Source organism: Nyctibius grandis, chromosome 7, assembly GCF_013368605.1.
Source record: "Nyctibius grandis isolate bNycGra1 chromosome 7, bNycGra1.pri, whole genome shotgun sequence".
NCBI lineage: Eukaryota > Metazoa > Chordata > Aves > Nyctibiiformes > Nyctibiidae > Nyctibius > Nyctibius grandis.
Genome location: NC_090664.1, coordinates 39,249,264 through 39,277,206, shown reverse-complemented (window position 1 = coordinate 39,277,206; position 27,943 = coordinate 39,249,264). Strand labels below are relative to the sequence as shown.

Sequence of the window (27,943 nt, the reverse complement as noted above, 5' to 3'; positions counted from 1 at the left end):
TTCCAGTGGGCTTCATATCTTGTGATAGTTCTCAAATGACTTTTTTCTATGGTGTATAGTTCTCATTCTGAAAATGAAGAAATAGACACAGAACTTCTTCCTATAACAAACATTCCTTCTGTGACATATTTCCAAAATGGTTTGTAGATAACTCACTTCCTTGTGGTGAAATATAAGGGAAATAGTGATACTTTTATGTGCTTATTCCAGGATTACTAAATTCTCACACAAATTCATATTTTAAAAAAAAAAAAAATAATCTGGGGGGAGACTGAGGCACTAGATTTCTAAAATCATCCCTTTCATTGCCTTTCCTTGTGACCTGAAATGAATCTTCTATGACCAAGTTTCCCACTCTGAAAATAATGATACCTACTTATCTTTACAGGAGCATTGAAAGGGTAAGTTCATTAGGATTCTGTACATGAAATCCAAAATCAGAAGTGGAAAACTAATTAGCCTGCCTAATGCACTAGTCTATCAAAGAAGGATTACTTCTTCTGTTTTAGTTTTTCTCTTTTTTCATGTGTGACAGCATTCAGGAATCCCACTTAGGTTTGAAGTCTCACTGTGCTGGAAAGAAAGTGCCAGTCATCAGTTCCTATACTGAATTTTAATTCTTAGTTCAGTTGCGAAGTCCAAATAATATTTTTAATAGTATATTTTTTTCATCCTTTCACTCATAGGAAATTTTTCCTGAAACTTACTCTATGTTTTCCTTCCCTTCATCTCCGTACAATGGAGAACGTTTTCTTACATCTAGTGTCTTCCCATAGGTACGACCTCAGTCTGTGGATTTGAGCAGCAGCATAGGAACTCTTTTCTGTATGCCACTCACATGATTTGGAAGCGCTACATTTGTGTAAATTTGGATCACACACCTTCCTCCCAAACTGCCTCCAGTACAGCTACCTGTAGAGGTAGCCCTTCACAGTCACTGCGCAGTCTGGTGAGCTAAATTGTAAAACTGAAGTGCTGTGAGAAGTCTTTGGAGCAGTCCTTCTCTTCCCTTTGTAATTCTGATAATGAATCTAATTATATTTCCATTCCTGAAAGAAAAACTACAATTCTAAAAGATTAACTACATTGATAGAGGTTTCTAACTTTTTTTTCCACCTTCCTTTGCATATCCCATTGAAAGATGTTCTCTCGATAGCCAGAATGTGCATAAATTCTTCTTTGGTTAAAAAGCTTTAAAAAGAGGAGCTGGCCATGAAGGCACACACTGCTGTAGTGCCCAGCAGTTGAACATTTCACTCCAGAAACGGAGTTCACAGAATCACAGAATCAGAGAATCACAGAATCACAGAATGTTAGGGATTGGAAGGGACCTCGAAAGATCATCTAGTCCAATCCCCCTGCCGGAGCAGGATTACCTAGATCATATCACACAGGAACGCGTCCAGGCGGGTTTTGAATGTCTCCAGAGAGGGAGACTCCACAACCTCTCTGGGCAGCCTGTTCCAGTGTTCGGTCACCCTCACCGTAAAGAAGTTTTTCCTCATATTTATGTGGAACCTCCTGTGTTCCAGCTTGCACCCATTGCCCCTTGTCCTGTCAAGGGATGTCACCGAGAAGAGCCTGGCTCCATCCTCATGACACTTGCCCTTTACATATTTATAAACATTAATGAGGTCACCCCTCAGTCTCCTCTTCTCCAAGCTAAAGAGACCCAGCTCCCTCAGCCTCTCGTCATAAGGGAGATGTTTCACCCCCTTAATCATCTTCGTGGCTCTGTGCTGGACTCTCTCTAGCAGTTCCCTGTCCTTCTTGAACTGAGGGGCCCAGAACTGGACACAATACTCCAGATGCGGCCTCACCAGGGCAGAGTAGAGGGGGAGGAGAACCTCTCTTGACCTGCTAACCACACCCCTTCTAATACACCCCAGGATGCCATTGGCCTTCTTGGCCACAAGGGCACATTGCTGGCTCATGGTCGTCCTGCTGTCCACTAGGACCCCCAGGTCCCTTTCCCCTACGCTGCTCTCCAACAGGTCTGTCCCCAACTTGTACTCATACATGGGGTTGTTCTTGCCCAGATGCAGGACTCTACACTTGCCCTTGTTATATTTCATTAAATTTCTCCCCGCCCAACTCTCCAGCCTGTCTAGGTCTCTCTGAATGGCTGCGCAGCCTTCCGGTGTGTCAGCCACTCCTCCCAGTTTTGTGTCATCAGCGAACTTGCTGACAGTGCACTCTATTCCCTCATCCAAGTCATTAATGAATATATTGAATAGTACTGGTCCCAGTACTGACCCTTGAGGGACTCCGCTAGACACAGGCCTCCAACTGGACTCTGTCCCATTGACCACCACTCTCTGGCCTCAAAGTTGATGCAGGCACCAGTATCCAATATACACTGTATAAGGCAAAGTTAACACTTAAAAATGGGATTCAAAGCAGACATCAGTCAGTGATAAGTGATGATGAAACATGTTGGAAGCACTGTCTCTCACCTGGACTAACTAGAAATTACTGATTGATTTCCTGTAGATGGGACTTGGAGTCTGGATCTTCCTCCTGTGCCCAGGCAGCCAAGCTGTGCGCTAGCTGTGGGCAATTGCATCTCTAATTTCTCTCAAAGCATCATAAGAGATGGCAAGGACTGAGTTTTTCATAAGGACTAGGGTATTTGCTCAGGGTTCTGATCATGGATGAGCTTGAGGACCTTTGAACCCGTAGCTCCATATACCAATGACTGAACTGCTAGTTTACACTGTGTTCTGGTGGGAAAACAGTCTCTTTAAAGCTGGATACAGGGAAAGCAAGCACAGAAGAGCCATAATCTCTAGGTTACATGTTAGGACACTCAGCATAGAGGAAGGGACTTTTCTATAGATTTCTTCTTTCTTTCTTTGGATTTTTGCTTGGGTTTTACGTGGGGGGTGTTTTGTTTATTGTAATTCATAGTCTAATGTAAAATGCATAAATGATCTTGCAAGTCAAAACACAAGGTTGTCCCTTTCTCATGCAGTCACAGCTTTGGTATGTTGTCAAGCTCGTGCATGAGTATTCTGTATCTAGTCTCATGAATTTCATATTCTTTGTGCCCAATGGCACAGCTTGAACAGAACTGGTGGCTTATTCTCATCATAGAGGAGTAGTTAGGCTACTTTTCCATGACTTGGGATATTGTAATCAAGCCCCATAAAACTCCCAGCGGCATACAATGTCGGCTGCCCTGATTTGTGGCTGAGCATTCTAGCTTCTAGGTTATTATGCTGAAGGGGAGCATTTCTCCATTTTTATGAAAGAAAATGAGTGTCAGTGTTGTACTCATCATTGTCTGGTTTTAAATATGTTCTAAATGCAAATATGTAAGTAACAAACTCTGCTCCTGGTGACACTGAGAAATATAGATGTTTAACTTGCAAATCCCAAGTGACAGGAGTCCCAGACAGCTCAAACCCAGCAGAGCCAAGGAAGTTTTGCCATGCAATGTGGCTGTTTAAGGGAGTTTGATTCTGGAACTTCTGAAAAATTCTTGAAGAATCCTGCTTAAATTGCTGTTAAGGCACAATCCCTTGTCCTCAGTGAGACTGGATATGTAATGTGCCTGACAGTGTTTGTCTCACGAGGATACGTTAGAACTCGCTGCAGACGATACAGGCGTCTGCTGAAATTTCTACATATTTACAACAGAACAGTGGAATTGCCCCTGTGGTTCCAAACTGCCACTGCTGTTTGACTGTAACAGGTTTCCAGAAATACCCACTTTTCTGAGAGTTTAAGTTAATGAAATCTGTTTCTAATGTTTTCATCATCTTCCTACCTCCTGTGACATCACACTCTGCTTATGTCAAAAGAACTTTATATGTGTGACTCTTGTGACATTCATTATTAAACCCCACATAAAAGTATCTATCTATAAGTGAAGATGTCTGTTACCAGTTGTAATACAAAAATATGTGTATGTCCATATGTAGTCTCTTGATCAGGGAGACTGTACTTAGGATTTTTAGAGAATTATGCCTGTTTGTAGTATGAAATCCAACATTGACTCTCACATGTTTATAGTTTAGTTGATTGAAATTCAGAAACAAATGAAGGCAGAACTTGAAAATGAAAGACCATTAGTTAAAAAGCTGGTAAGATACTTACGTATAAATTATTTTTTGTAAACCATCATTTATTGCAAATCTAATAAAATATTCAAACCCCTTTTAATATCCCATAGATTGAATAAACTTGTTTTTTAAGTAGGGAAGTCATTTTGCATGTGAAAAAAGACAGCAAAAATACTTAAGAGTTTTATTTTGGTCTTACTGTATTTTGAGAGGAACAGGTGTAAACAATGCTACTAGACACATTTTTCTAAAAAAATGCTACTATTTTCTTTTAAGAGGACTTGGAAAATATTTAATAAATGCAACATTATTTGAAAGGATTTGCTGCTGCTGTTTACAAATGTCATAGGCAATGATACAGAGTTTTTTCTTAAAATATTTTTGTATTCTGCATTAGTCTCATAACACTGCCTTTTATTTTCTTTTTACATGATACAGGAACTTTCCAGACGGCTGGTCCTTTATTTTACCATTTGACTTTTTTTTTCCCCCTAGCCTGATTTCATATTGGCTTTCACACTGATCACCACTAGTATGTCTTTGTTACAGTAAACTGACTGGGTTTATTATAATAAAAAATAAAACACAGCTTGACTTGCAATCTAAATGTGCTGGAAAAGAATATGATACTGTTTAGAAGAAAAAAGGTTGTGAATAGAAAATCAGTAGCACTTCAGTTATTTAAACATTTGCTTTTCTGCAGCTTGTCAAACTTTGTGCCAAGTCATAGCTGCTTTACTTTGTTTTGTTCATCTCAGCACCATGTGTCTTGGGCTTTTTTAATAGGGGGCCAATCCTGCAGTACTTACTTGGTTTTCAGTTTCAGTGAGTCTGGGTAAGTACTGTAGGACTGCATTAATTAAAATTAGAGAAAAAAACAAAATATAATGTTGTAGGGTAGGTCTGTCAAATCAGTTTGTGAAGGTAAAAAAAACCCTACAAAATAAATAGCATATTAAATACATTTTAATAAGCACCTTCATCATGAAAATAGTCTATAATTCTTATCACATGTTAAGAAAATTTCTTTAACCTTAAGTTGTAAGCAGGACTCTGTTGGAATTAGGAAATGATAAATGAAAGATTTTAAAACCTGATTGTCTAAATTAGGCCACTAAACCAGGGTATAGACTCTGCTCTTTCAAGGAAAATAGTTTGGGGTAAGAAAGTGCCAGCAGAGAATCCTAGCTAATGCTAAAAAATGCGGTCTGATTTGTATATTTAAAGCATTTGAAGGCATTGTTGTAAGATGGTGTAACTGAAGGTTGATTTGACTTCGTAGTCGACCTGATATGTTACATGAAAACAGCTCAGGCTTCTGGATCTCAAGTTGTAGCTGAGGCACATAGAAACATCATTTTAAGTCACAAATTGAGTTGTGATAATTCTAGAAATCCCAGTGGGGCCTTTAACATCAAAAGTTAAGTAGTTAGGTTTGATATATCCTTAATGTATACAAAAAAATCTAGAGATTAGAAAGATCTTATTAATTTCGGAGAAAGTTAAGTTTTCAAAATACAATTATTTTTAAAATAAATATTGATTATTAGACATGTTTACATTATTATTATTGTTGTTGTTGTTGTTGTTGTTATTGTTATTCAAAGTTAGTTCCAATATTTTCCTAGAAATGCTTCATCTAAGGGGATCTTCTTGGATGAACTGAGCAAACCTTTCTTTGTGCAAATGTAGTAGTAGTCTGAGTTCAAAACAAATGAGTACATAGGAGTCCAGCCTTTGCAAAGGCTGTTGAGTGAGATTTGGCCTCACTCTTCCCTCTCCTCCTGATTCTAAAATCAAGCACACAGTTGCCAAATGTCTAGAACATATTTGTGAGGTGGGTTCTAAGGTCTTTAAGTGCCCCAAAACACAGAGAGTATGCATCGCAATTAATCATGAAATGTGATGCAGATACTTTGGCTAATCTGCAATACCTAATATTATTTAGCATGCAACTTTTTTATGGCCTTATCTTTGAATTGCATATTGTCAGAAAAATCAGTATTAAGCACAAAAAAATATAGCAATAATGGGATTAAGTCAGGTAATTCAGAGCAGTAACGTGCACAGTGAATGGGAAATAACATTGGAAGTGGAACGCTTATCTTCTGGGAAAGAGCAAGAAAGGAGTAGACTCAGTGAGAACTTAAATGCACATTGAGACTTCTTGTTGGTACTCTCAGTGCATACAAATGTGGAAATGAAAGATGGACAAGCAGGAGAGTAAAAACATTTGCAGAGTACATAATGCTCAAGAGAAAGAAGAATACACACCGAATGTAAAAAGTAATTTGTAAGTAAGGTTGAGTCTGAAACTATAACACATGAAAGTAATAAAGCATTTACACTCTCAAAATATCTTCTATAAGTTTTAACAAGTTTTTAAAGCAATTTCATTAAGATTATTACATAAATATAGTATCTTCTGTATTACCATACAATTCTGCATTTTTTGACTTTATTACAATAAATAAAAATGTTACTGATTGATATAGAGTGACATTACCTGATAGTTTAAATCCTGGAAAATGTAACAATGTTAGATGAAAATAAACAATTACAAAACAGAATCAGTAGCAAAGTGTTCAAAATTAAATCAATGGTAAAATGCTGGAATAAATATTAGAGGGAAAAATGTCAGTTGATTAAATGTTCCCCTTTTGCCATCTTTGATGATTCTATCATTATTCAGTTTCATTTCATTGTCTGTAAACAATATTTTTGCTTTCCTGTCATTTGAGTAGTACAAATTTATGAGCAATGCTGAGCAGTAACACAGAAGCGACTGGCTTTGTTACAACCCAGTGCAAGCCAAGGAGCTGCTGTCACTTTCTAATGGTGTTGACAGTCCCAGCTTATATCCAACAGAGTTTTCGAAGAAAAAGTGTAAGTATTTTTCTCTCTAGTTATTATGTCCCCAGATGGTGAACTGAAAGACAGTTTTTCACTGTCATAGATCAAAATGCTAATACAATTAGCTTTAAATTGGCAAAAAGTTGTATGCCTTTGGAATATACTATTTACTTCGTATGATGACTTCGTATTTTCTCATTTTAATACAATTTTTTCAATAAACTATTATTCTGAGTTACTATTAGACTTTTGCCAAAAGTTTGTGGCTATAGTTTTGTTCCTATATCTTGGTGGTTCCTTTTAGAAACTGAAGGAGAAGAAGAGACGGAGACAAAAGGGCAAATTGTCCTGGCTGTGGCACAGAAAAAAGTATGCAATTATCTTTATTTTCTAAGTAAAATATAGATAGATTTTATTAGCTAATATTGCAAAGTGCTCTGATTGTGTTATACCTCTTTTTTATTTGTCTTTGGTTTTTCTTTTTCCACTGGTTCTCTTAAACCTATATTTGTGTTTTAACTGAGTAATTAAATACTTTCCTTACACTGCATTAGTAACACTCGACTGTCATTGCAACTATACTCTTTTGAACAGTCTTTTTTTTCAATTTAATCTAAATGGAGTTAAGTAACGTCACTACTAGACTAAGTCCTTATCTTCTACTCACTGCCCCTTCAAACTGAAACACGTACTCGCTGTTCCTTGCCCTTTAATCTAGAGAGAATGAACACGGCAGATCACGGAGCATGATGTTTGACAGCTGTAATTACTGGGTAAGTATAGCTCGGGGTTCATTCGGCTGAAATCAATTCCACTTACGAGGTAGGAGCCTGGTGGAAGAAATCCCTTTACTGGCATTTTACCTTACGGATAGCTAAAAATACTGAAAAACATTTAAACACTAGACCCCAAATCCTAGTTTTGTCCACAGGCAGCAATGTTTTACCTAAAAATACAATGACATGAAGCACAGGGACAGAAAACCAGGATGCTTGCTGTTTGACATAATACCTACATATTTCAAAACCAAAAGGAACACAAATTCTACCTTAAGTGCATGTCATAGTATTGCAGAAGACCAACAGTTTACTGTGTTACAACAGTGTCTTCATACAGCAAGTTTTAAAAAAGGTAGTCCAGGTATTGGATAAACTTTTATTTCTGAAGCTTAAGCTGAGAATCAAGTTTATCCACATGTGAAAAACATTTCCTCTACTTCATCAAGATTAACTAAGCAGGATGTGATCCTGAAGGGACTGTGGAAACAGAAGCAAAAGTTAAAATGCTGCTAGGGCACTTGGGTAAAGCTGGCAGCTGAGTTAGTAATTAGCAGAAAAATCCTGTGTGAGTCCTAAGTGGTGCTAGGAGGCTCCTGAGAAATGACCACAATACCTGCCATGGAGGTCCTCTAGTTCCTCTACAGTTTTATACCTGATATGAGGTATGGTTGCTTATTCTTGCAAGCATATGCACTTAATTTGTCCCAGCCTTCAAGGAACAATAATATATGCATCATAAGTATATACAGCTGAAGGAAATCTGACAAACAGCTAAATGTATATAAAGTGATCTTACTGCATTGTAGCTGTCAGTATTCAAAGGCTGTTTCAGATTATTAAGAAACCATTGAATTATATTGAGAGGAAAGTAAAGATTATTGCAAAACGAGACGTTATTGGGGTATAGAAGAGTCTGCAAATATGTACATAACTAGATTTATAAATGGTTTTAATGCTTAGTGTAATTTTCAAAAGCCCGTAGTCATTTATCTCCCAAACACTTTAAAATAGGCCCATGGTCAAGTAAATGTACTAACTGCACAAAGCAGTTCATTTAAGCAATTCATTTGTCCTTCACGAAATTCCAGTTTCATTTGAAATGTCACTGGAGGGGATTCCAGTGGCAGTGGCCTAACTGGTTTTATAAGAAAATTATATGTCTTTGTGTTCTTCTTAATGTTTAGGGAGTAACTCTCCATTTATATTTTCCTTTTTTCATGCTGAATGATCAAAACCACTCTGATTTATGGAGAGAGAGACAGAAAGTGTGATCTGCTTTACATAAGTCATCCTCCCTTTTCAAAGACTTACTCTTGTAAGTCCTTCTGCACACTTGCGAACTTTTGAATCCTTTAAGATTAGTAAGGAAAAATCTTTTACATTTTGACAGGATTTGAAGGTTTTCCTTCAAAAAATGCTCTTTCCTCCTTTGTAAGAATGATTAGAATTTAAGAATCTATAACCAATTTCCGTTAGTTGTTTGAACTCTTTAAAAACTCATTCTACTATGAGGTTTCTGAATGTGACCATAATCAAATAAAAATGTAATTTATCATCTGTACCTACTACTACATCCTCTCATTTAACAAAGGTGTGAGGAAAGTTAAACTGTTTGGATTTCTCTTTTGCTATGGATTATATTTTAAACATTTTAGAAAAATAAGTGCTGGGAAAATGTGTATATATATTTGTGGACACTCTAACTTTTGCAGAATATTTTTATAATACAGAATAAATGTAATGAACCATTATGAGAACAAAGGATTTTTTTGTTGTCTTATTATTCTTAAAATCAGATTGAATTTAGATTTCACAATGCCTTTATTTGAGTAAAGGTTGTTGATATACCTGATCTTCCTAAAACTTCAAATAATAGAAAAAAATAAGTCAATGTTTAGAAGTTAATATCTAAATCAATGTATTAATCAGCCTCACTTTTTGAAGCTGGATTTCCTTCAACAGTTATTTGACATATCCTATTAATCATAGTTAGATTTGGAAATCTATGGCATGTGGTGAGAACAAACCATATGCTGAGATAAACTAAAGTGGAGCACATCTAGGTTAGTTGAAATATGTGTGATGTTTGAAAGTGGTATTTGATTGTAATAAAAAAAAATTGGTATACTGTTGGTAATTATCTATTTGTTACTTAGACTTACAGCTCAAAGTGTTATAGACATAGAGGAATACCCTTTATTGAAGAATTTAATTTATATTCATGTTTAATGGTTTCAGTATCATTTAAATACTACTTTGACACATACCCAGATGTCTACTTGCCCTAATGCTTTAATCATACAGTAAAATCTCAGCAGCAATAACATCAAATTTCAATCTCAGTAGCAACAACATAAAATTTCAACAGAAGATCAGCCTCCACACTACCTCCAGAACATTTTTCTGTCCTTTTAAGGACAATATCTTCCTCAAGCAGGAAGAGATTTTTGTTCAAAGCCAAAAAAGATGCTTAGACACTGTGAGAACTACCTTTCTACAGAATTTTCCCTGGTCTTGCACAGATGAGCATCCTACCCTCTAAAGATTAGGTAGGGGTTGAAAACTAGGTCTTCACCAGAAACTTGGCTCATATAGCTGTGATGTTGATGGATATAGGGGATAAAGAGCTTTAGGCAATAGTTATGTCATTTCTGTACTCAAAAAGCCTACATTCAAGTGTTTCTGCATGCTTAGACTCTTACTGAAGGGTTATTAGCTTTTCCAGCAAACCTTCCCAGTGTGGAGCTGGTCTGTTTGAAAAGAGTAGAGCTTTAGGCTAAAGGTAATGTGGCCAATTGCAGGGAAGAAAAGATATGCAACTGAAAATTTAAAAGAAAATTCCAGCTTACATTAAAAAATAGCACTTAACATTTGTGCATGAATCATTCTTGAGATCTCATCTTTTATTCTAGTACAATTTGATAAAATAAGAATTTCAGTTTTTCCAGTATTCTATCAGGTATAGTTTTCGTGGTTGCAAATGCTTTTTTCCTCTTGCATCTTTTAGTATTTTGTGAATTTTCCTGTTATAAATATGTCAAAAATCCACTATCCATGGACCAAGTCTGTACCTGTCTGCATATACCTGAGGAACCAAAGGAGCACTTGATTATAGGTTCACCTTTAAAATGACCTGGCCTAGTTCTTCTCTTGTTAGAAATGTTTTGAGGAATTTGAAATGCTGCTGACATTTTTCTGTGTTCCTTTAATACCAGATTCTCCTGTTCTATCTGTCATCATCCTTGGCTGTATAATATTTTTTGACCAATTTACTGCTGCTATTTCACAATCTTTTTTCCTGTTAGCTGAATTTCTAAGAATATCCCACCCATAATAACCATAACTGTTATGTTTTTACAAGTACTCATACTGCTGTTTCTAGTACCTACAACATTCATAATTGCTGTTGTGCTTTAAAACACATCAGAGAGAATAAGATTTTAACCTGGTGAATTCAAAATTCATTTATTGTCAGAGCTGTATAGTTTTGTATTGATATTGACCAATACTGCATTGATCCTGCAAGAGAGTACATGAATCCTCCTCCTCCACGCACCCTTCTAGAAAGAGCAAAGCACATTTACTGCCTTCAGTCTCTTAAACAAGCAGATAAATGCCCAGACCTGACCACTCCTCACCAGCCATCACAAGGGGGATGTGGTGATGTCCAGGCCTAACCTGACATCCTGCCCATAGCTCTACAGTCCTGGGAGGATGGTGCCTCTCAGAAACCATGTCAACTTTGGCATGGCCTGAAGGCTTTCAAGAGACAATCACCTGCTGTTAATGAGTAAAACACTAAATGATATTGGTAAGGTTCTGCTGTATAGTTTTTTAATATTTGAATGTGGGTTTGAAAGAACACACAATAGCACATTCAATGAAGTTCAATTACTTCTCAATTACTATTCAATTACTATTAAGTACATATACAGTGTTAGCTGATATTTTGCTCGGTGTTTGTACAGTGGCAGATCTGGTTGTGTAACTTTGTTTTGTAGATAGAGCAGGGGACACCTGCATTCACCTCTAGAAATTTTTATGTACCTAGATAGGGATTATATTTACACTGGAAAATCCATTTTGAAGATTTTGAAAATGATATCTGTTTATACTCTGTTTCAGCTGATGGCTGCATACTGCACTGTTGATGAAACAGGATATATATGCAATAAGAATTAGTGTTTATTACAGATAAACACTAATTCCAGAGATGGAAAAGTATATTAGAATCATAAAATCATTTAGGTTGGAAAAGACCTTGAAGATCATCGAGTCCAACCATAGATCATTCTAGCTAGTCCTGTCAATGGGGAAGTTTTTATTATTGAATGTTTTTCATTATTTTCTTAATTTAGAGCAAATAATTAATATCCAAGTAATATAATGATAGGAAGGATATAATAGTAGAGCAGAAAGTGTCACAGATAATAGGATTGCCACAGTTCCCCTGAAATTTATTTAATAGCCTTATGTCTCTTATTTGTAGTTCCATTTCTCCATTTCATTCTGTTTTCTAATGTCCCTAAATTCATCCCTTAATTCCTAATATTGAATGCAGACTGAATGGTTTTCTTCCTTACTATTTATATTCTTCAAGATTTACTCCTTGTTATTGTAAAACCTTACAATAATAATGAGAAAAAATATTTGTTAGGGTTTAAATCTGTCATATTAATACTGTTGAGGCTCATTCAAGTTTGCCAAATCTTTCTGAACTTAAGTAGACTAAAAGGAGTAAATTTTCTATATGATCTTAACAGACCATACATCTATTTTGATGCCACTTGTATTGCACATAGTGGAAGCTATAAATATCTCCAAAAAAAGAGGACAGTAACATTTAGTAACATTTGGTTTGCACATAAATCTTAAGGTTCTAGATTTTTTTTTTAAATGGCTCAAGTAATTGTAATTTTAGGACTTATGCAAGAGGAAAGAGTGCTCCTGAAATTCCCCAAAATGGAAGATTCTCAGTCAGGTCACTGTGTCTGATACTTACAACACTCTTCTACATTAGGTGTAAAGTGAAAATCCATCAAGCCCTCTGAGCAAGTCTATAAATCTATTGTATCTTTAGCCATCTCCAGGCCTCCATTGCTGTTCAGCCAACAATGTTTCATTTTAGAACCTTTTAGGCAGTTAGGAGTCTTGTCCAGGGTGAAATCTAATCATATTTTGAAATGCGATAGTTAATAATTTTTAGCAAGATAGCTATAAGTGGCTTTTTGTACTGAGATAAGTAGGATATGTTGTATTTCAAACTTTCACCTTTTAAGATTAAAATGAGATTGGGAGGAGGGGGAGATGTTACCAAAAGACTAGTTGCAGAATGCTCTTTCCTACTCAGTAAGTTACAGTTCCAGTGTTTGAAAGGTAAGTGTGTTTGAACAGCAGATGAAACGCTAAGTGAACATGAAAAACTTTAGGTATTAGATTCTGGCCATGCTTAATTTGCTAAAAATTAATTATGTATTTGATTACATATCTGAAATATATGAAAGGTCTTCCCTGAAATATAGTTCTTATAATCACCATGCTAACATGCAACATCCTAACTTACACTACACAGGAGCTCCACTTCCTTAACAAAGTTAAATTTTGGAATCTTGTTCAATAGGATTCATATTTTGATTTCCAGGAGTCAATAGACTTTATTTCCAAGATTTATATTGAGATTCAGTTCTTTTATGTTGCCTGAGGTACTGTGGGGTGGTGTAACCATGCTGAAACACTAGCTAAGCAGTTACTTCTCCCAAATATGTGGTTAGTTTTCATCTGTACTAAGAGGTGTATCAAGCAAACTTATGTAATGAAATTAGATATTTTTGCGAACTATTCACTTGCAAATAACGTGCCCTCATAATTCGTATTACATAAAAGCTTATATAAGTAGACAAATATATAGTTATGTGCTGTGAACACTTCATTAATGACACAGAGAAAGGATTTCCTGTAGAACAGATGGCCCTTGTAGTGTTAACCAAACTGTTCATCTAAACCATCATTGTCTGGAACCTAATGCCCTCAGGCAAGGATCCGACCCAGTTGTGGAGAGGCACCATGCAATCATGACAGATGGTCATGTGTTGAAGCAGTCCGAAGACCGTGCATATGTACCAAGGGTGGTTGTTGAGAGCTGATGCTCACAGTGGAGAATATTCAGTAGGCTTATGGTTATGGGGAGTCCTGGTGTCCTACTCTGAACAGCACTAATGTAAAAAAAACAAACATAGATGAGAACTTAAAGTGAATGGAAGGAAGAAAGCAATAGTTTCTTAGCCCTTCACCTGGGTTTCATGGGATAGATCATTAGAGGGCAGAAACTTGTTTCATTCACTTCAGTCAGCTTAAAGAGGGTATAAAATTTAGTCCCATCATTCTGCAGCGAGCTGCAGTAATAAATACCTAGAAAGATACATTTCCAACTTTTGAAAAGCAAAAATGTAAATGCACTAATCATTACATTAGTTTTTGTTATCACTTTTATATATAAATCTGAATAAAACCTTAATTAGGCCTGCCTGAAGTTTTAAAGCTGAAGGATATGAAATACAGTTTAAATAGCAAGGACTTTTCTGGTCACAAGATTGATCAAGACCCCTTCTGTATTAGGAATATGCTTCGATCAACTGAAGATGCTCTTGAAAAGGAGCAGAAATCTCACATGTCTTCAAAAGCTGAATTTTAATCCAGTTTATGCTTGCTTTCCACATTTGAAAAGAGGTTTGTTCTTCTTTCCAGCCAGGAAGAGCATAGTTTTGAGAGATACATGTGATGTCAGAGCTTTCAGAGAAGTAAATGAAAACAAAGTAGAAAGAATATCAAAGCACAGAAGGGATTAAAGTGATCTAATGAGAAACATGGTAATGGTTTGCAATGAGGAAAAGGAGTGAGTGGAGAAAATATAATGGAGGGAATTTAGATGTTTAAAACTGAACTGATGATTGAAGCCTAGAAAGTAGCTGATGTTAGCATTAAAGTGGGGGTTTTTTAACCATCTTTTCACAGACAATGTTAAAGGAAGCCCAGGTGCAGTTGTCATTCATTTCTTTCTGACTGCCATACTGAACTGGAGTTTGGAAGTGCTGCTGCTTCATCAGGGAACCATCCCAAGAGCTAGGGATCTTCAGGCTGTGGAAAGTCTTTAGACGTGATCCTTTCCACCCTGCTGTGTCCCAGCAGTCAATGAAGGAAGCCCTATTATGCTTATATTTCAAGCAGCTATGATCCATAAGAAGAATCAGTTGGGAATAAATTCTTGCCGGTTTAGAGCTGCTTTGCACCATTATCCCATGGCTTGAGATCTAGCCCATTTTGTGTGTAGCTGCCATAGGTCTACATCTGCTTTTACAAACTCTCCATTTACCCTGCTATACTGCCATTGAAACCTAGGGTGCTACACCAGTATAAAATCCATCTGTGAAAGTAGAATTTTACCATGTGATTGGTTTTGCAGTCATTTAGTAATAATTAATATTTACAGTTAATTTGCAGTTTTCATAGTATGTAGGTAAAATGACTTGTCTTTATTTAAAAAGGCGTGATACTGCAATGTATCTGCAATACTATCTGTTCTTTAACACTGATGTTTACACCTCTGAACTGGCCACATAGCTACCAGCATGTCTATGTGAGAGAAAGTGGAATGCATCTGCAGCTGAAAAAAACAAAACAACGACTTGATCTGGATAGGGATAGGGTTTAATAGAAAACACTACCAAAAGCTTGGAAGTTCTGTTCAAACAGACGGGTGGGTAATGTATTTGATTTACCAGGTTCGTGTCCAGTGTGTCTGTGTGGAGACCTGTGGAAATGTAACAGGGATGAAATGCCTCTTGGGGGAGGGAATATGCACTTGTGTGAGGTGTGAAGAAGAAGCAGGAGATGGCTGAGGAGAAGACTGAAGAAGCATCTCATCTTTGTTTTTTTCCAGATTTACTCTGTGCTATATAGAATATAATTTACAGTTGGAAAAGTAGTACATATGAGACGCTGCTGAGAGAGAATGGAAGATCTGAGGTTGCTTAGTATGTTTCAGGTTTCTGATATGGCATGCCTGGTCAATGGTGCTCTCTTTCCCTGAATGATAAAAAGTATTACCAGAAACTAAACCAGGTTTGTGTGCTCATTAGGCTTTATTTGTCAGTTTTCAGCACTGCAAGTAGAAGAAAAGGGAGTTATAAAGACCAATCTGCCAATGCAAAGTGAAACTGAAATGATAATGCTTGAGGAGAAAAGAGAATTGGAAAAGGAACATCTTATGAAACAGAAATATCTTACAAGACAAAAGAAAGAATTTACTGACAAAGTGATCTTTTAATTATAACAAGCTAATACATTTAAGTATATATATTTTTATGTATATATTTATATACAGACCTTTTAAAAGTCTATGGATCTCACAGAACTACTGTGTCTTTAACCTTTTGGTTGCTAAAATAATAATACTAGTAGACATTTATGTAGCAGCTTTATCCTAGGACCTTACAGAATTTCTCATGATGTTTATCTGAGAGAAATAGGAATCAGCTTCCCAGAAAGGAGAGTGAAGATCCAAGGCCATACAGACTGTGTCTAAGTTGTATGGCATGGATGCTCTGTGAACACCTGCATAGGTGCTTCCACACAGTCACCTAGACTGGAAATGTGCCACCGCTCCCCTCTTGTCTGTATACCTGGGCTTTCCTAGCTCTTATGCTTGACACAGGATTGATTTGAGTCAGGGCATCCACTCAAAAGCAAAGATTAGGAACCATTCCTGGACCTCAACTATAGACATAATCATGAAATCAGGGTAGGTCTGAGTCAGAGCTTCAATTATTTGTTCTAATCACTTGACCATATACTTTCCACAAACTACTGTTTTTGCCATGAGGAATTTGTAATGACAGGTTTTGAGTCCTCGTCCATTTAAGGCAATGGCAGTTTTACCATTGATAGTAGTAAGATAAGGTTCAGACACATATACGTAGGAAAAGATTGCATTTAATTATCCACAGTGCTGTTTTTATTATTGTTGCCAAAATGTTGCCTGTCACAATCCTTAGAAACAAAGAAAAAAAATAAGCCAACTTCAAACTACTGGCTTAGGTTACAAAACCTTGCAGTTTTTAACAGGATACTGGAAATATCTAACAGCTCCAAACAGGAAAACTTCTCCCAAGAACAGCACTGTGTATGAGCAAAACTTTGTATTTGTTTTTGCATAGTTGGCGATGTTTTACTGACTTTCACATGACATATGTAGTACCTGAGCAGCAAGCTGCTGAAAGAACCCTGACTGCTGAAACTGAGAAACTGAGGAAACATAAAGGTCAAGAAAGGCAAACCATGGAAAGGTAGTGGCCAAAATTTTTAAGATGTGCTTTGAAGACATTTAAGAAGCCTCTGTGTTGATGTAACTTCTTCTCTTTACACTTTTTTTTTTCTTAGAAAGGAAGGTGAGCAAAGTAATACAATAAGGAAAAGAATTTCCAGATTCTACAGAACAGGTTTAGTATCATTGCATTGACTGCATTGATAAAATACTTCAGGCCTATAGATTTTGCAAATTATATTTGTGAAAATTAAAGTAGTTATATACATTATTCTGTTACCTAGTCATTCACATTTGAGGATGTAATAGCTAGGTTTAAAAGATTGGAATTAAATATTAATGGAATGAATAATATACTGTTAACCTGCTTGTAACAATGATAAAGACTTCAGACAGCTAATTCTGTATGATTGCATTAATAGTACTGAGAGTTCTTAAAAACAGAACTTGTTTTGTGTGCTGTTAGACTACATTTTCTTTAATGTCTTTCTTATGTCAGTCTTGTATGAGATTTTAAGCTGTTAATACTGGTTTTTTTAGCCTATTTGTTTCTCTTTGTCTTCTTTCCTAATGCCCCTCTTTCCCAAAATCCTGTTTCATCTCCCTTGTTTCATACTTCACCATTTTCTGTCATTACACTTCTCTACCCCAGAATTACAATGATTTCTGCTGTTTTTCCTGTGATCACAGTTCTCCTTTACACACACTTTTTTGCTCAGCCACTTTTCTCCTCTGCTGTATCCATCCTCTCTAGAATCTTCATCTTCCTTCTCTATATTCTGAAACATTTTGGCTGAAAAATGCTGATTGTCAAAACCCACAAATTCCCTCTAATGATCAAATGTAATGAACTTCTACCAAAAGAACATAGAGGCTCTCATCGAGCTCTGCTCAGAGTCATAGAGACCAGCTGAGAATCGAAATGCTTTTAGGTCACATAGCTCCAGCACAACTACTCATGACATAGCTTTCTGATTTGTCATGGACCTGTGACTGAGATTGAAAACACTGGAAAAGTTACGAATTCCCTTGGTCTAAAGCTGGTCCTAGTATAAATGTTTCCCATTGAAAAAGCCTTATACTGTTTCTTGGTCAAGTAGCACTTGGGCAGCCAGATGTGCTAGGGCTGCATCTATACTGACAAATAATTTTTAATGATGTAGATACTCACATTTGTCTTTGGGTCTTGGTTTTCTATCAGCATCAGTGTGTCTTTATTGCTTCACTCATATTCTTTTTTGGAATAGAGCAACCAATTCCTCAAGACAAAACCCTAGAGCAGTTCTGGTGCTGGTTTGTTCCCTATAGGCAGTACAGATGAGATGACACACCCACATAATAAGAGGCCACATCTCAGAATGTGCAACATATGTGTTTGGCACCATGCTATAAAAACACTTCTCTCATAGGCCATGGCATAGTCCAGTACTATTTTAGGTAGAAAACTACAGACTAAGAATACCTAATATCCACACATGTGCCCCATGGGACCCAACCTGACCTAGTATGAATGCAACCAGTCCACTCTGGAGGTCACTAGTACTGATCAGCGTGGACAACAAGCTGTACGGCATGTATTGGGTCGATGATTTTCCCCCTGCAGCAAAAATATTTCAGTAGTGCCCATCTTGTGTAGTGCACTCAGCATCGTTACTGTCTGAAGAAACACACAGGATTTACTAAGACTGAACTCAACAGCACACAAATAGGGTGGAAAAACCTTGGTAGCCTCCATTCTAACAAGGGTTGCCAGAGCTTCCAGAGTCCCTACTATGAACTACCAGTTCCCTACTAGGAACTGGAGTCTGAAAGTTCTGGGACAAGATGTGGAAACTGTAGGGTTTACAGCCAAAGGTAGTTTGTACATGAGTGTTGCCTGGAATGGCAGGAGAGGTGAGCCCTAGCAGATGCCATATACTTTAGTATGTTCTTGGTGGTATCTTTGCTGCTGCTGTAGGGATGAATCAGACAAACTTTAATTTCAAATTTTTGGAGTCCTGACGGAATCTATTTATCTTGTAAACATCATATTTCTTTTTTTCCAGATTTTTTTTCCAGAATTTCAAGTTATTTCAAATCCATCTGGACTGATACCAAATTTTAAAGAACAAATTTCCCACTAGCTGCACATTCTACTCTATTTCAGACCATTCTATTCCTGTATTTTTTATCTCCACAACACCAAAGCTGTTGAAATGCAGTAATTCCTGTCCTACAAAATGGTGAACTCTAATTAAGGTACATCCATTGCAGAGCAAACTCTCTGTATTGTACTTCATGCTTGTTTAGTTTGATACAGTATCTCTAAGGTCAATGGACAGTTTCTCGTTAAGTTCAATATTCATTGAAATAGGCCCCAAGTTATCTTCTCATCTGAAAATGGTGAGAATAGACCTACATTGATGACAGAATGACAGTGTTATCAGGGTTTTTAGTAATAATGCGAGTCTCTGTAGAAAAAATAAAGTCCTATATTCTTATCAGGTCTACTTTAATGAGTATACACTGTGTTACCTGAGTAGGTAGGTACCGGAGGGTTTTTTTCAACAGAGACCATTAAAAATTACTTGCTTAAATAAGAGATGAATTTGTCATTTCATACACAGCTAATCGTTGTAACATCATAGAAACACATTCATTTTGATGAAAAGCCCATTAATGGTGAGATCTAAACAGACTATAGGAACATTCCTTATTTTTGCTTCATTTTTTTCTGATAGTTTATTAAAGAACCACGCAAATTATTTTTTTCATGACAGCGTGACTATCTGGGCAGCAAGATATTCACCTTTAATTTAGCCTGTATATTTTTGTAATTTTATATACTAATATTTAAAAAAAAACCCTATAAAATATGTGAGCCCTCTTGTGGCCAAAATATCTTCTATGCATCTTATGAAATCATCAAAAGACTGTGTGGCCTGGTGAATGAAGTGCCTGAAAAATACCTAGAGAATATTGAACGTAATTTATTTAGCTAGTACTTCTAATGCCCGTTCTCCTTCATTTTTTTCACATTAAATCTGTTTAGTTTTCTGTTACATCTTTCTTAATTTGGTGCTTGTAGCTAAAATACCCATGAAGTTCTGGGTTTGTAACCAGACACAAACAGGGCACAGAATTCCAAGATTTCTAATAACTTTGTCATTCTGGTATAATTGCCATGAAAGGTGCTAGTTAATGTAAAATGGTTTTTGTAGAGATCTTTTTTATGATACAGTCTTTTTTACTTTAAGATCTTCATACATATCAATGATTTGAGTCATATAGGACCAAACACGACTATCAGTCAGAGCTGTCTTTTAGTTATTAGTGAACTGGAGCTGACTCTGTGGTGATTTTAGGGCACAAGAGACTATATTTCATTGCCACTTATCACTCTTTCCTCACAAATTCAGGGGGAAATAATCCAAACCATCCAAACCTACATATTCTTGTTTAAGAAAAATTCTAACATTTGATACAATAATTTTCATCCTTTTTGAAGTTTTTTGCTTCATTAAAAAGGTCTGCTTCTGTAGTGTAGTACCTTTCTTTGTAAAGAAAGAGGAAAAATTTTACAGCTGTTCAAATTTTCTCATGAGCTGGACCTTGAGAAATTAGGTAGCAATTTTCATTGATTAGATAGAGAATCAGCACTCTGTAGTTAAAGTTATAGTAAATTTACAGGCAGAAAAAGGATGGTATTTTAAATTCAGCTCCTCACAGATTTTCCACTACATAAGGTCTGTTACTTTATTCATACATCGAGGTAATATATTTAATGTAATATATTAATGACATTTTAATGTATATGTGTCCTGTGGATTGCTGAACGCTTATTGGTTATTTGTTCTGATTTTGCTGATCAGTAGTGTTTGCTTAATTATTTCCCCTGAGGCCTGAAAAGGGTACAAAAAAGTAAATTTTTTGTAACCAGTTATTTTAAAGTTGTGCTAGACAGTATTGATTGCTATATCTTAACCTTCTGTATCATGGTGTTTGTGGTACTTTTTAAAAATTATTATTATGATAGAGCTGTATATATATGTTAAAGAAATACAAACTATCAACACATCTATTTATATTTTTCTGGTTTAATCTGGTCTTGTATTTTTGTTTTCTGCTATTTTTATTTGTATTTATCACAATCTTTTCAGTAGTATGGAATCAGATTAAAACTGGAGTGTATTTGTCAATTCTTGCTCTGTTAAGCTGTATCTTTTTTTTCCTAAAAAATGTAACATATATTCATACATCAAAAGAGATGCCATATTCACAAACATACTTGATGTTGTTTGTTAAAATGCATTTTATCATTGCATCCTTAATATAAACTATCAAGGGACTCTCTACAAGGAGTCACTGCAGAATGAACAGAACTGAAGATTCCTAATACCTGATACGCTGTAGAAATTATACACACAGGAAATACACAGGAGTTTGTAGAAAATATGTCCAAGAAGAGGCAAAGATTAGTGAATTTAGTGAGGAGAGAAAAAGTCAAACCTCACATTAATTACTCATGAAATCAGGTAAGTTTCTAATTTTCAAAATTTTAATTGCTTCAAATATTAATTGGGCAGAGCAATGGGTAGTAATTCATAGACTAACTGATTTCTTTAAGTAAGAGGAATTCATTTGCAGTGGGTTTTGACCAGTCTTCAATATTATTTTAAATGGAAGCATCTCCTAGGATTAGCCCCTGATGGTGTAAGTGCTCTGAATTCAACTGATTAACGATCATAGGAGATAGGTTGAGGCTACCTGGAACGAATATGCTCCATCTGTATTTAAGTCTCTCTCATATTTACAACTCTTGAGTGAATATCAATCAAATGCCTGCTTCATTACAGTTATTTTGACATTTTGGAAATTCAATTTCAGTATGTTTTTAATTATGTATTGTAATTCTAAAGAACGACAAGGCTAATGTAGGTTAAATCAAATTAAATTAGTCTGCATGTGATTAAGGATGAGATGTTTCTTAGACAAACCCTGCAACGCCAGTTACTAGCACTTAAATGTACATCTCTCAGTGAGACAGTAAGTAAAGACAAGGCAATTGGTCTATTTTATTTAACACTTCATTTCTATTGAAAGAAATCTTTCTGATACAGCAAGACATAGAAGCCAGCTCATGCCATATGATAGTGAAAATTATGAAATGGCAAGTCCAACAGAGGCAGATTGTTAAAGCTGGATATGCTCAGCTGCATGCAGTACCATTTTGTGCACATAATTTGTGTGTACAAATAACACATAAATTGTGCCTTCGCTAGCATACATCACTAGGCAAACATAAAATCCACCTGGCGTGTATGAATGAACCATAACGGTAACTTTTTCAGTCAGTTTGTGAATTCAGACTCATACTGTAGGTTGCCCCTCATATCCACCTGATAGAAGGTAAATTGATCAGGAACTATGAGGTTTGGCACATTACTCGCTCTGTGGGCTACTCACATTGTAAGTCCTAACACAGCAAGGAGAGCCGCCCTTAAAAAAGCCACCTATCCTCCTCTTATGCAAGTGGGCACAGCAGGCGAGAGTGAAATTTTGGTCCTTCTTTTTTCCAGGGAAGTTAAATAGGGGAAGATATCTTCTAGTCCAGGTGCAGGACTAGCACAAACTACTTACTCCTAGATCAGGAAGGGAGGGCCCCATACTAACTCAGAGTCCTTTGGGATTTAATTTAAATCCTCTAGATTTCAGAAAGGTCTTCAGTCAAACCCCCTTTGATGGACCTGGGTTAGTACAACTTCATATTGTCCTTTAACCTCACGTCAGGTTGTGTTCTTGCAAATTAGACATACAATACACCATGCTTGGAGGAATTTAAGAAAATTATTTTGGCAGAACAGAATTGGGAGGTGCAAATGCTTCAAATTCATTTATTTCATGGCAGTTGGTCCTTAAACAGAAGAATTTGTTTTATTTCCTGCATACAGGGTTGTATTTGTTTTGTCCCCTTTTTGTGTGTCTGATGGCATGGTAAGAACTTCAGGAGAATGAAACAAGGATGGAGTTTGTCGAATTGAAAACATTTTGAGTTTACCATCACTAGCATAATGAATGTTCAAACACAAAGTTGCATTAAAATAGTACTGTCCATTGATTTTTTGATGTACAATTCCGGGTACGGTCAAGTTAAAAACATTCCCCTGATTTAAGAATGATTATACAGTGATGTAAATTCCTTATTCAATTAGAGTCAACAAAATGTTACATCCTTTTAAAAATCATTTATTAACGTTGATTTCTCACTTATCACTTATGCGTCTTAAGCTACACTTTCTTGAAATGTGTTTAGGATGTGATTAGCATGTTACTTAACAGGTGGCTTGTCCTGTTTGTGTTGAAAATGACACAAGGGATGTGAAAGGATTCAGAGCTGGGTTATATTTGTCTTTAACTTTGGTAGTATTTTTTTTTTCAAAAAACATAAATGTTTAAATATGTTCTGTACTTAATAATGATAATATTTTTTACCAATTTTGTGAAGCACAGGATATAGACTTTTATATATCCAAGAGTCAACATTTATCATTTGCATAATGGCAGATTGTTTCAATGGGGGAGTTTTCTTAATGTCAGACAATGACCTTGCTGCAGACCTATATGGAATTTCTCATTTCTCTACAATATGAATTATGATTATTTAACATGCATTTTATATTATTGTTTATTTTTGAAGTAGTTTAACATCCTCAAATTTTCTGAGTTTTCATTTTCAAATGCATACAATAAAAGTATCTGTGAACAGCATGCAGATTCAGTTTTAAAGCTAGCTGCAATATATTTAAAAAAAAAATAATTATTTGGCTACAGTCGTAACCACCTGCATATAAACTGAAATAATATGTCTCAGTGGTTAGCAAGGCCAGTGTAAGCTTGATTCATCCAGTACTAAAATAAATGGGAAGACCCAAGTGACTTGAATGAGAAATTAGTGGGACTCTAAAGTTATGTCTTGCTTACCTTTTAAGCCTAATATCTCAACCTCGGTGGTAGATTATCAGATTACTTCAGGGACTGGAGAATTTTATACCAATTTGTGAGCACAGTAGAATCTTTTATGAGAAATATATGTCACTCAACTGGGATTATTTTTTGAAATTCTGATATCTAATATACTGTGAACATAAAGGCCTATATGATACAATTATTTATGACAGAAAATTACAAGATCTGGGGCCAACATAGCACCAGAAGATATTCAAGTGGAAAAAAAATTACATTTAAATAAAGGTTAGTAAAGAATAAGATATTGTTCAGATTGCTATTGGTAATTACAGAAAAGATACCAAGGTTGCAAAAATAATGAGCTGTCCATTTTAACCATCAATTCACAGAAAGTTAATAAAAAACAATTTTCAGTGAAAAGAAAAGTATCTCTTTTCAATTCTCTAAACAAGTCTCTGCAAATAGCAAAGGATGAATTGACTTTCAGAAGCTTCTCTCAGAAAAGAACACGAAAATTAAAGTAACCTTAAGTTACATTATTTAAAGTAAGTAATCTTAGTTACATTATTTAAAAAGACTATTAGATGCTTAAGTGTTTAAAATTATGGGTATTAATAGTCTACATAGTATACTAGTGCATCTGTTTCTAACAGCAGTCAAATTCACTGTATCCATGATTACATGACTTTCTTTAAATTATTGAACTGAATATAACTAGTTTCTTCAGCAAGATGATAGAAAAGTGCCTTATTCATGTCAAAACAAATTGCCGGCCAGATTTGTTTAGAGAAATATATATAGATATAGATACATACGGAAATACAGACTTGTCTGCATATATTTGTCTGAATAAATAAATATACATATCTGTAAATATGCATGCAAATATTAAATTCCTTATGTTCTATCCTGCAAAAAGGGGCATGTGTGAAACAATTCCAGTTCTCAAAACCCAGTGGAAAGATTTATGCTTATTTTAATTAAAATTGAGCCAGGCCCTAAAATAGTCTCTCAAGAATTAAGGCCATATTAGGTTTGGCTTAAATGCTGGTAGCTGAAATATCTCTCGGGGGGGGTTCTTCAAGAACTCATTACTAAGCTAAGCATGGGGATTGTTTATATAAGTCTCATTTCTGTATTTTATAGTGGTTTAGTGTTTCTTTGTTTTAAGAACTGTTTTAATTTTATTTCTTTTTCCTGGATTTTCAGATGAACTTAACTGTAACTTGGCTTTCTAGTAGTTTAGTCAACCAACAGCTTCTAATCAACACTGATAAGAAAATATTTCTCCTCTAGTCCCCAGTATATTCCCAGTGTACAGAAGAGCAGAAAGAAGACAAAGATTAATTTCTTAGCTGTCCAAATGCAACAAAAATAGACAGTGTTTGAAGATGGTGAGTCTGAAATTTGCGATGCATAGTAACCTACTCTGCAATTTCAGTATTTCTGCTTAGCATATAGTTGAACATGATCATATTTCTCCAGATCTCTTTCTTGTAAGATTTTATAAGGGTTTAATGTCTTGTCATCTCTTTCCATGAGAAATCACAGGTGAACTTAATTCCATTTCAATACTGAATTCTAATATCACCATGAAACTGTGTATTTGAAGAACATTATGAGGACTTTTTTAACCCCTACTTTTGTTTGTTATGGGGTAGGTATCAACTCCATACTTCAACGATAATGCATCAACACTGTAATACTAATCTCTCTTCAATATCTCTGCTATTAAAAAATGAAGAGTAATAACCATTAAGCACAACACTGTTCACTACATATCTTAGAATGCTAGTTAGCAGGTTTTTTGTTTTGATATACAGCATCACAGTTTCTTTACCCAAGCCTTATGATTCCTTCTCCGGCAAGAAGTTTAAAAACATCTGCTTAATATCAAGCATGTGGATAGCACTCTTTTAGTCCAGTGTCTATTCTTATGGCTAAAACCAAGTATACACTCTTAAATGTTTTGGTGTAAGTAATTCTTCATATGTGTATTTCTCACTGACTTTATAAATGTAGAGAATTGCTACATTTTCCACATTTGTATCTCTAAATGCATGAATATCATTTAAACATTTCTCTTTGGTTATATGCTTTAACCAATGTAAGCTTTTACCTTAGGCATTGCTCTGCCCCTTGTGTTCTGTTTCACTGGCTCTTCTCCAGTCCTTTTTCTGATTCTGTATGTAACAGCTACTTTTATTTTTGAATGAGCTAGAGAGAGAGAATGGGTATGGTGGTTGTTCTGACAGACTCAGTCCCTGGGACAGTCTTGATCCTGGAAACATTTAGTCATCTTTGCTGTTTTTCAGCTAGCATTAGCTAGCTGTGATTGATAAATAATAGCAATAAGGGTAACCATGAAGGAAGAGATAACACATTGTATGCCACAGTCAATGCCTTTCTCATTAACCATCTTCTTCCTTCTTCAAGTTAGCTGTTTGCTGAGGCTATGTACAAAGAGCTAAGTTAGCTCAGTATGGTTTGGAGCACAATTTCAGTGTCAGTCTCTAAATTTTTCCCATGCAGAAGGCCAAGAAAGTAATGGTATTAAAGAGAACAGAGATGTTTACATTCAAAAGGACTTGGATCTATGACATTTGGTGGCATTTATGTTGTCAGTGACTGTCTCCATTTAGCCCACACCCAGGGCTAAACAATAACCAGTTGTTCTAATACCCAAGACCCCTCCCCAGCTGAGAAAGGGAATTGGGAAAAGGAGGGGGACTCATGGGTTAAAATTTAAACAGATTTAATAAAATAAGAAAACCAATTATCAATGCTAATACAAAAGACAAAGTTATACAAAAGACAAAGTTATACTCAGCCCATAGAGTGGTGGCAAGTTCCTTCAGGGATCACAACCATTGAGGAGAGAGAAGAGAAACAGAGCAAAGAGCCCAACTCCCACCAGCTTTCCCATTTATAGTGAACCTGACGTTAATGTTACAGAACACACCTGTGGGCCAGCCTGGGTCAGCTGCCCTGGCTCTCACTGCTAATGGCCTTGATCACCATGGCTGGCCACAAACTGAAACAAAATGTAACAGAAAAGTGATTCTATAATTTTATCCCACAAAACCAGGACAGTGACTATTTTATCTGACACAGAATTCAAGCGGAGGATTCTTCGGGAGCAGGGAAAAGAGTTCTTTGTTTCCAAACTTTAAGTTTCAAGTATGGTTGTCTCAGAGACACAATTCTGTTATTCAAGACACAGGATCAGAAGGCTTGGAGGCAGCCTCTAAAAGAACATTTTATTTTGACTAGGTAAGTAGGGATGTTTGGGATGTTTGTGTGTTTCTGACTCTTCTATTTGCAAATGTGGTGGTTCCTGTTCTTGATATGCAGATAAAAGTCTGATTGCTTCAGTGACTGGAGATTTCACACTAGTTTCCTTTACTCTACAAAGAGAAGCCTTTCAGATACCTACCAAGCAGGAATTTGTCCAACTAGGCACTGTTACTAACATTCCTTGGTAATTGCCAATGTTTCTGAGAATATGAGCCAAACGTTGTATCATTTTTTCTCTTAAAAAAAAAAAAAATTACAGCTTGTGTGAAAAGACTTCTGAGCTGTCTTCCTTCCTTTTCTCCTTTCTTCAACCTCTAATATGTACAGCAAACTGCTAGTCTGTTGAGACTGATCTGGAGAGTTTCTTGACTGGCCATTACCTTCTTTCTACCACCATTACTACAGTAATTTCCACCTGAGTTTTTCACAGATGATGAACAGAGGAAAGCCAGGCATAACAGAGCCTGTGATTCTTTGGTTTTCCAAGTGCAATCTACAACTCCGTCCTATACCTAGGTGCCAAATGCTATTTAGCAGTCTTCACAGTCTTTCGCTTACTAAAGTCTCAGGGGAAGAGGGAAGCTATGGGGTTTCAAACAAAGCATAGCAAAACATAAATTCAATTGCATTTCAATGTGATCAAGAGCTCATGGAGAACCTTCTCGATTCCCTTTTAACAAGCC

At 36.0% G+C, this 27,943-nt stretch overlaps 1 protein-coding gene across 1 annotated transcript in view; it reads left to right on the top strand.

Annotated features, from left to right (window-relative positions):
• Window positions 1–25,666, top strand: part of C7H10orf67 (chromosome 7 C10orf67 homolog) — a 46,276-nt gene extending 20,610 nt beyond the window's left edge. The window contains 7 exon segments of the mRNA XM_068405616.1: window positions 4,023–4,101; window positions 16,950–17,040; window positions 17,135–17,160; window positions 17,163–17,193; window positions 21,956–22,043; window positions 23,337–23,417; window positions 25,625–25,666. Coding sequence (XP_068261717.1) covers window positions 4,023–4,101; window positions 16,950–17,040; window positions 17,135–17,160; window positions 17,163–17,193; window positions 21,956–22,043; window positions 23,337–23,417; window positions 25,625–25,666 — 438 coding nt within the window.
• Window positions 25,667–27,943: the final 2,277 nt, after the last annotated feature.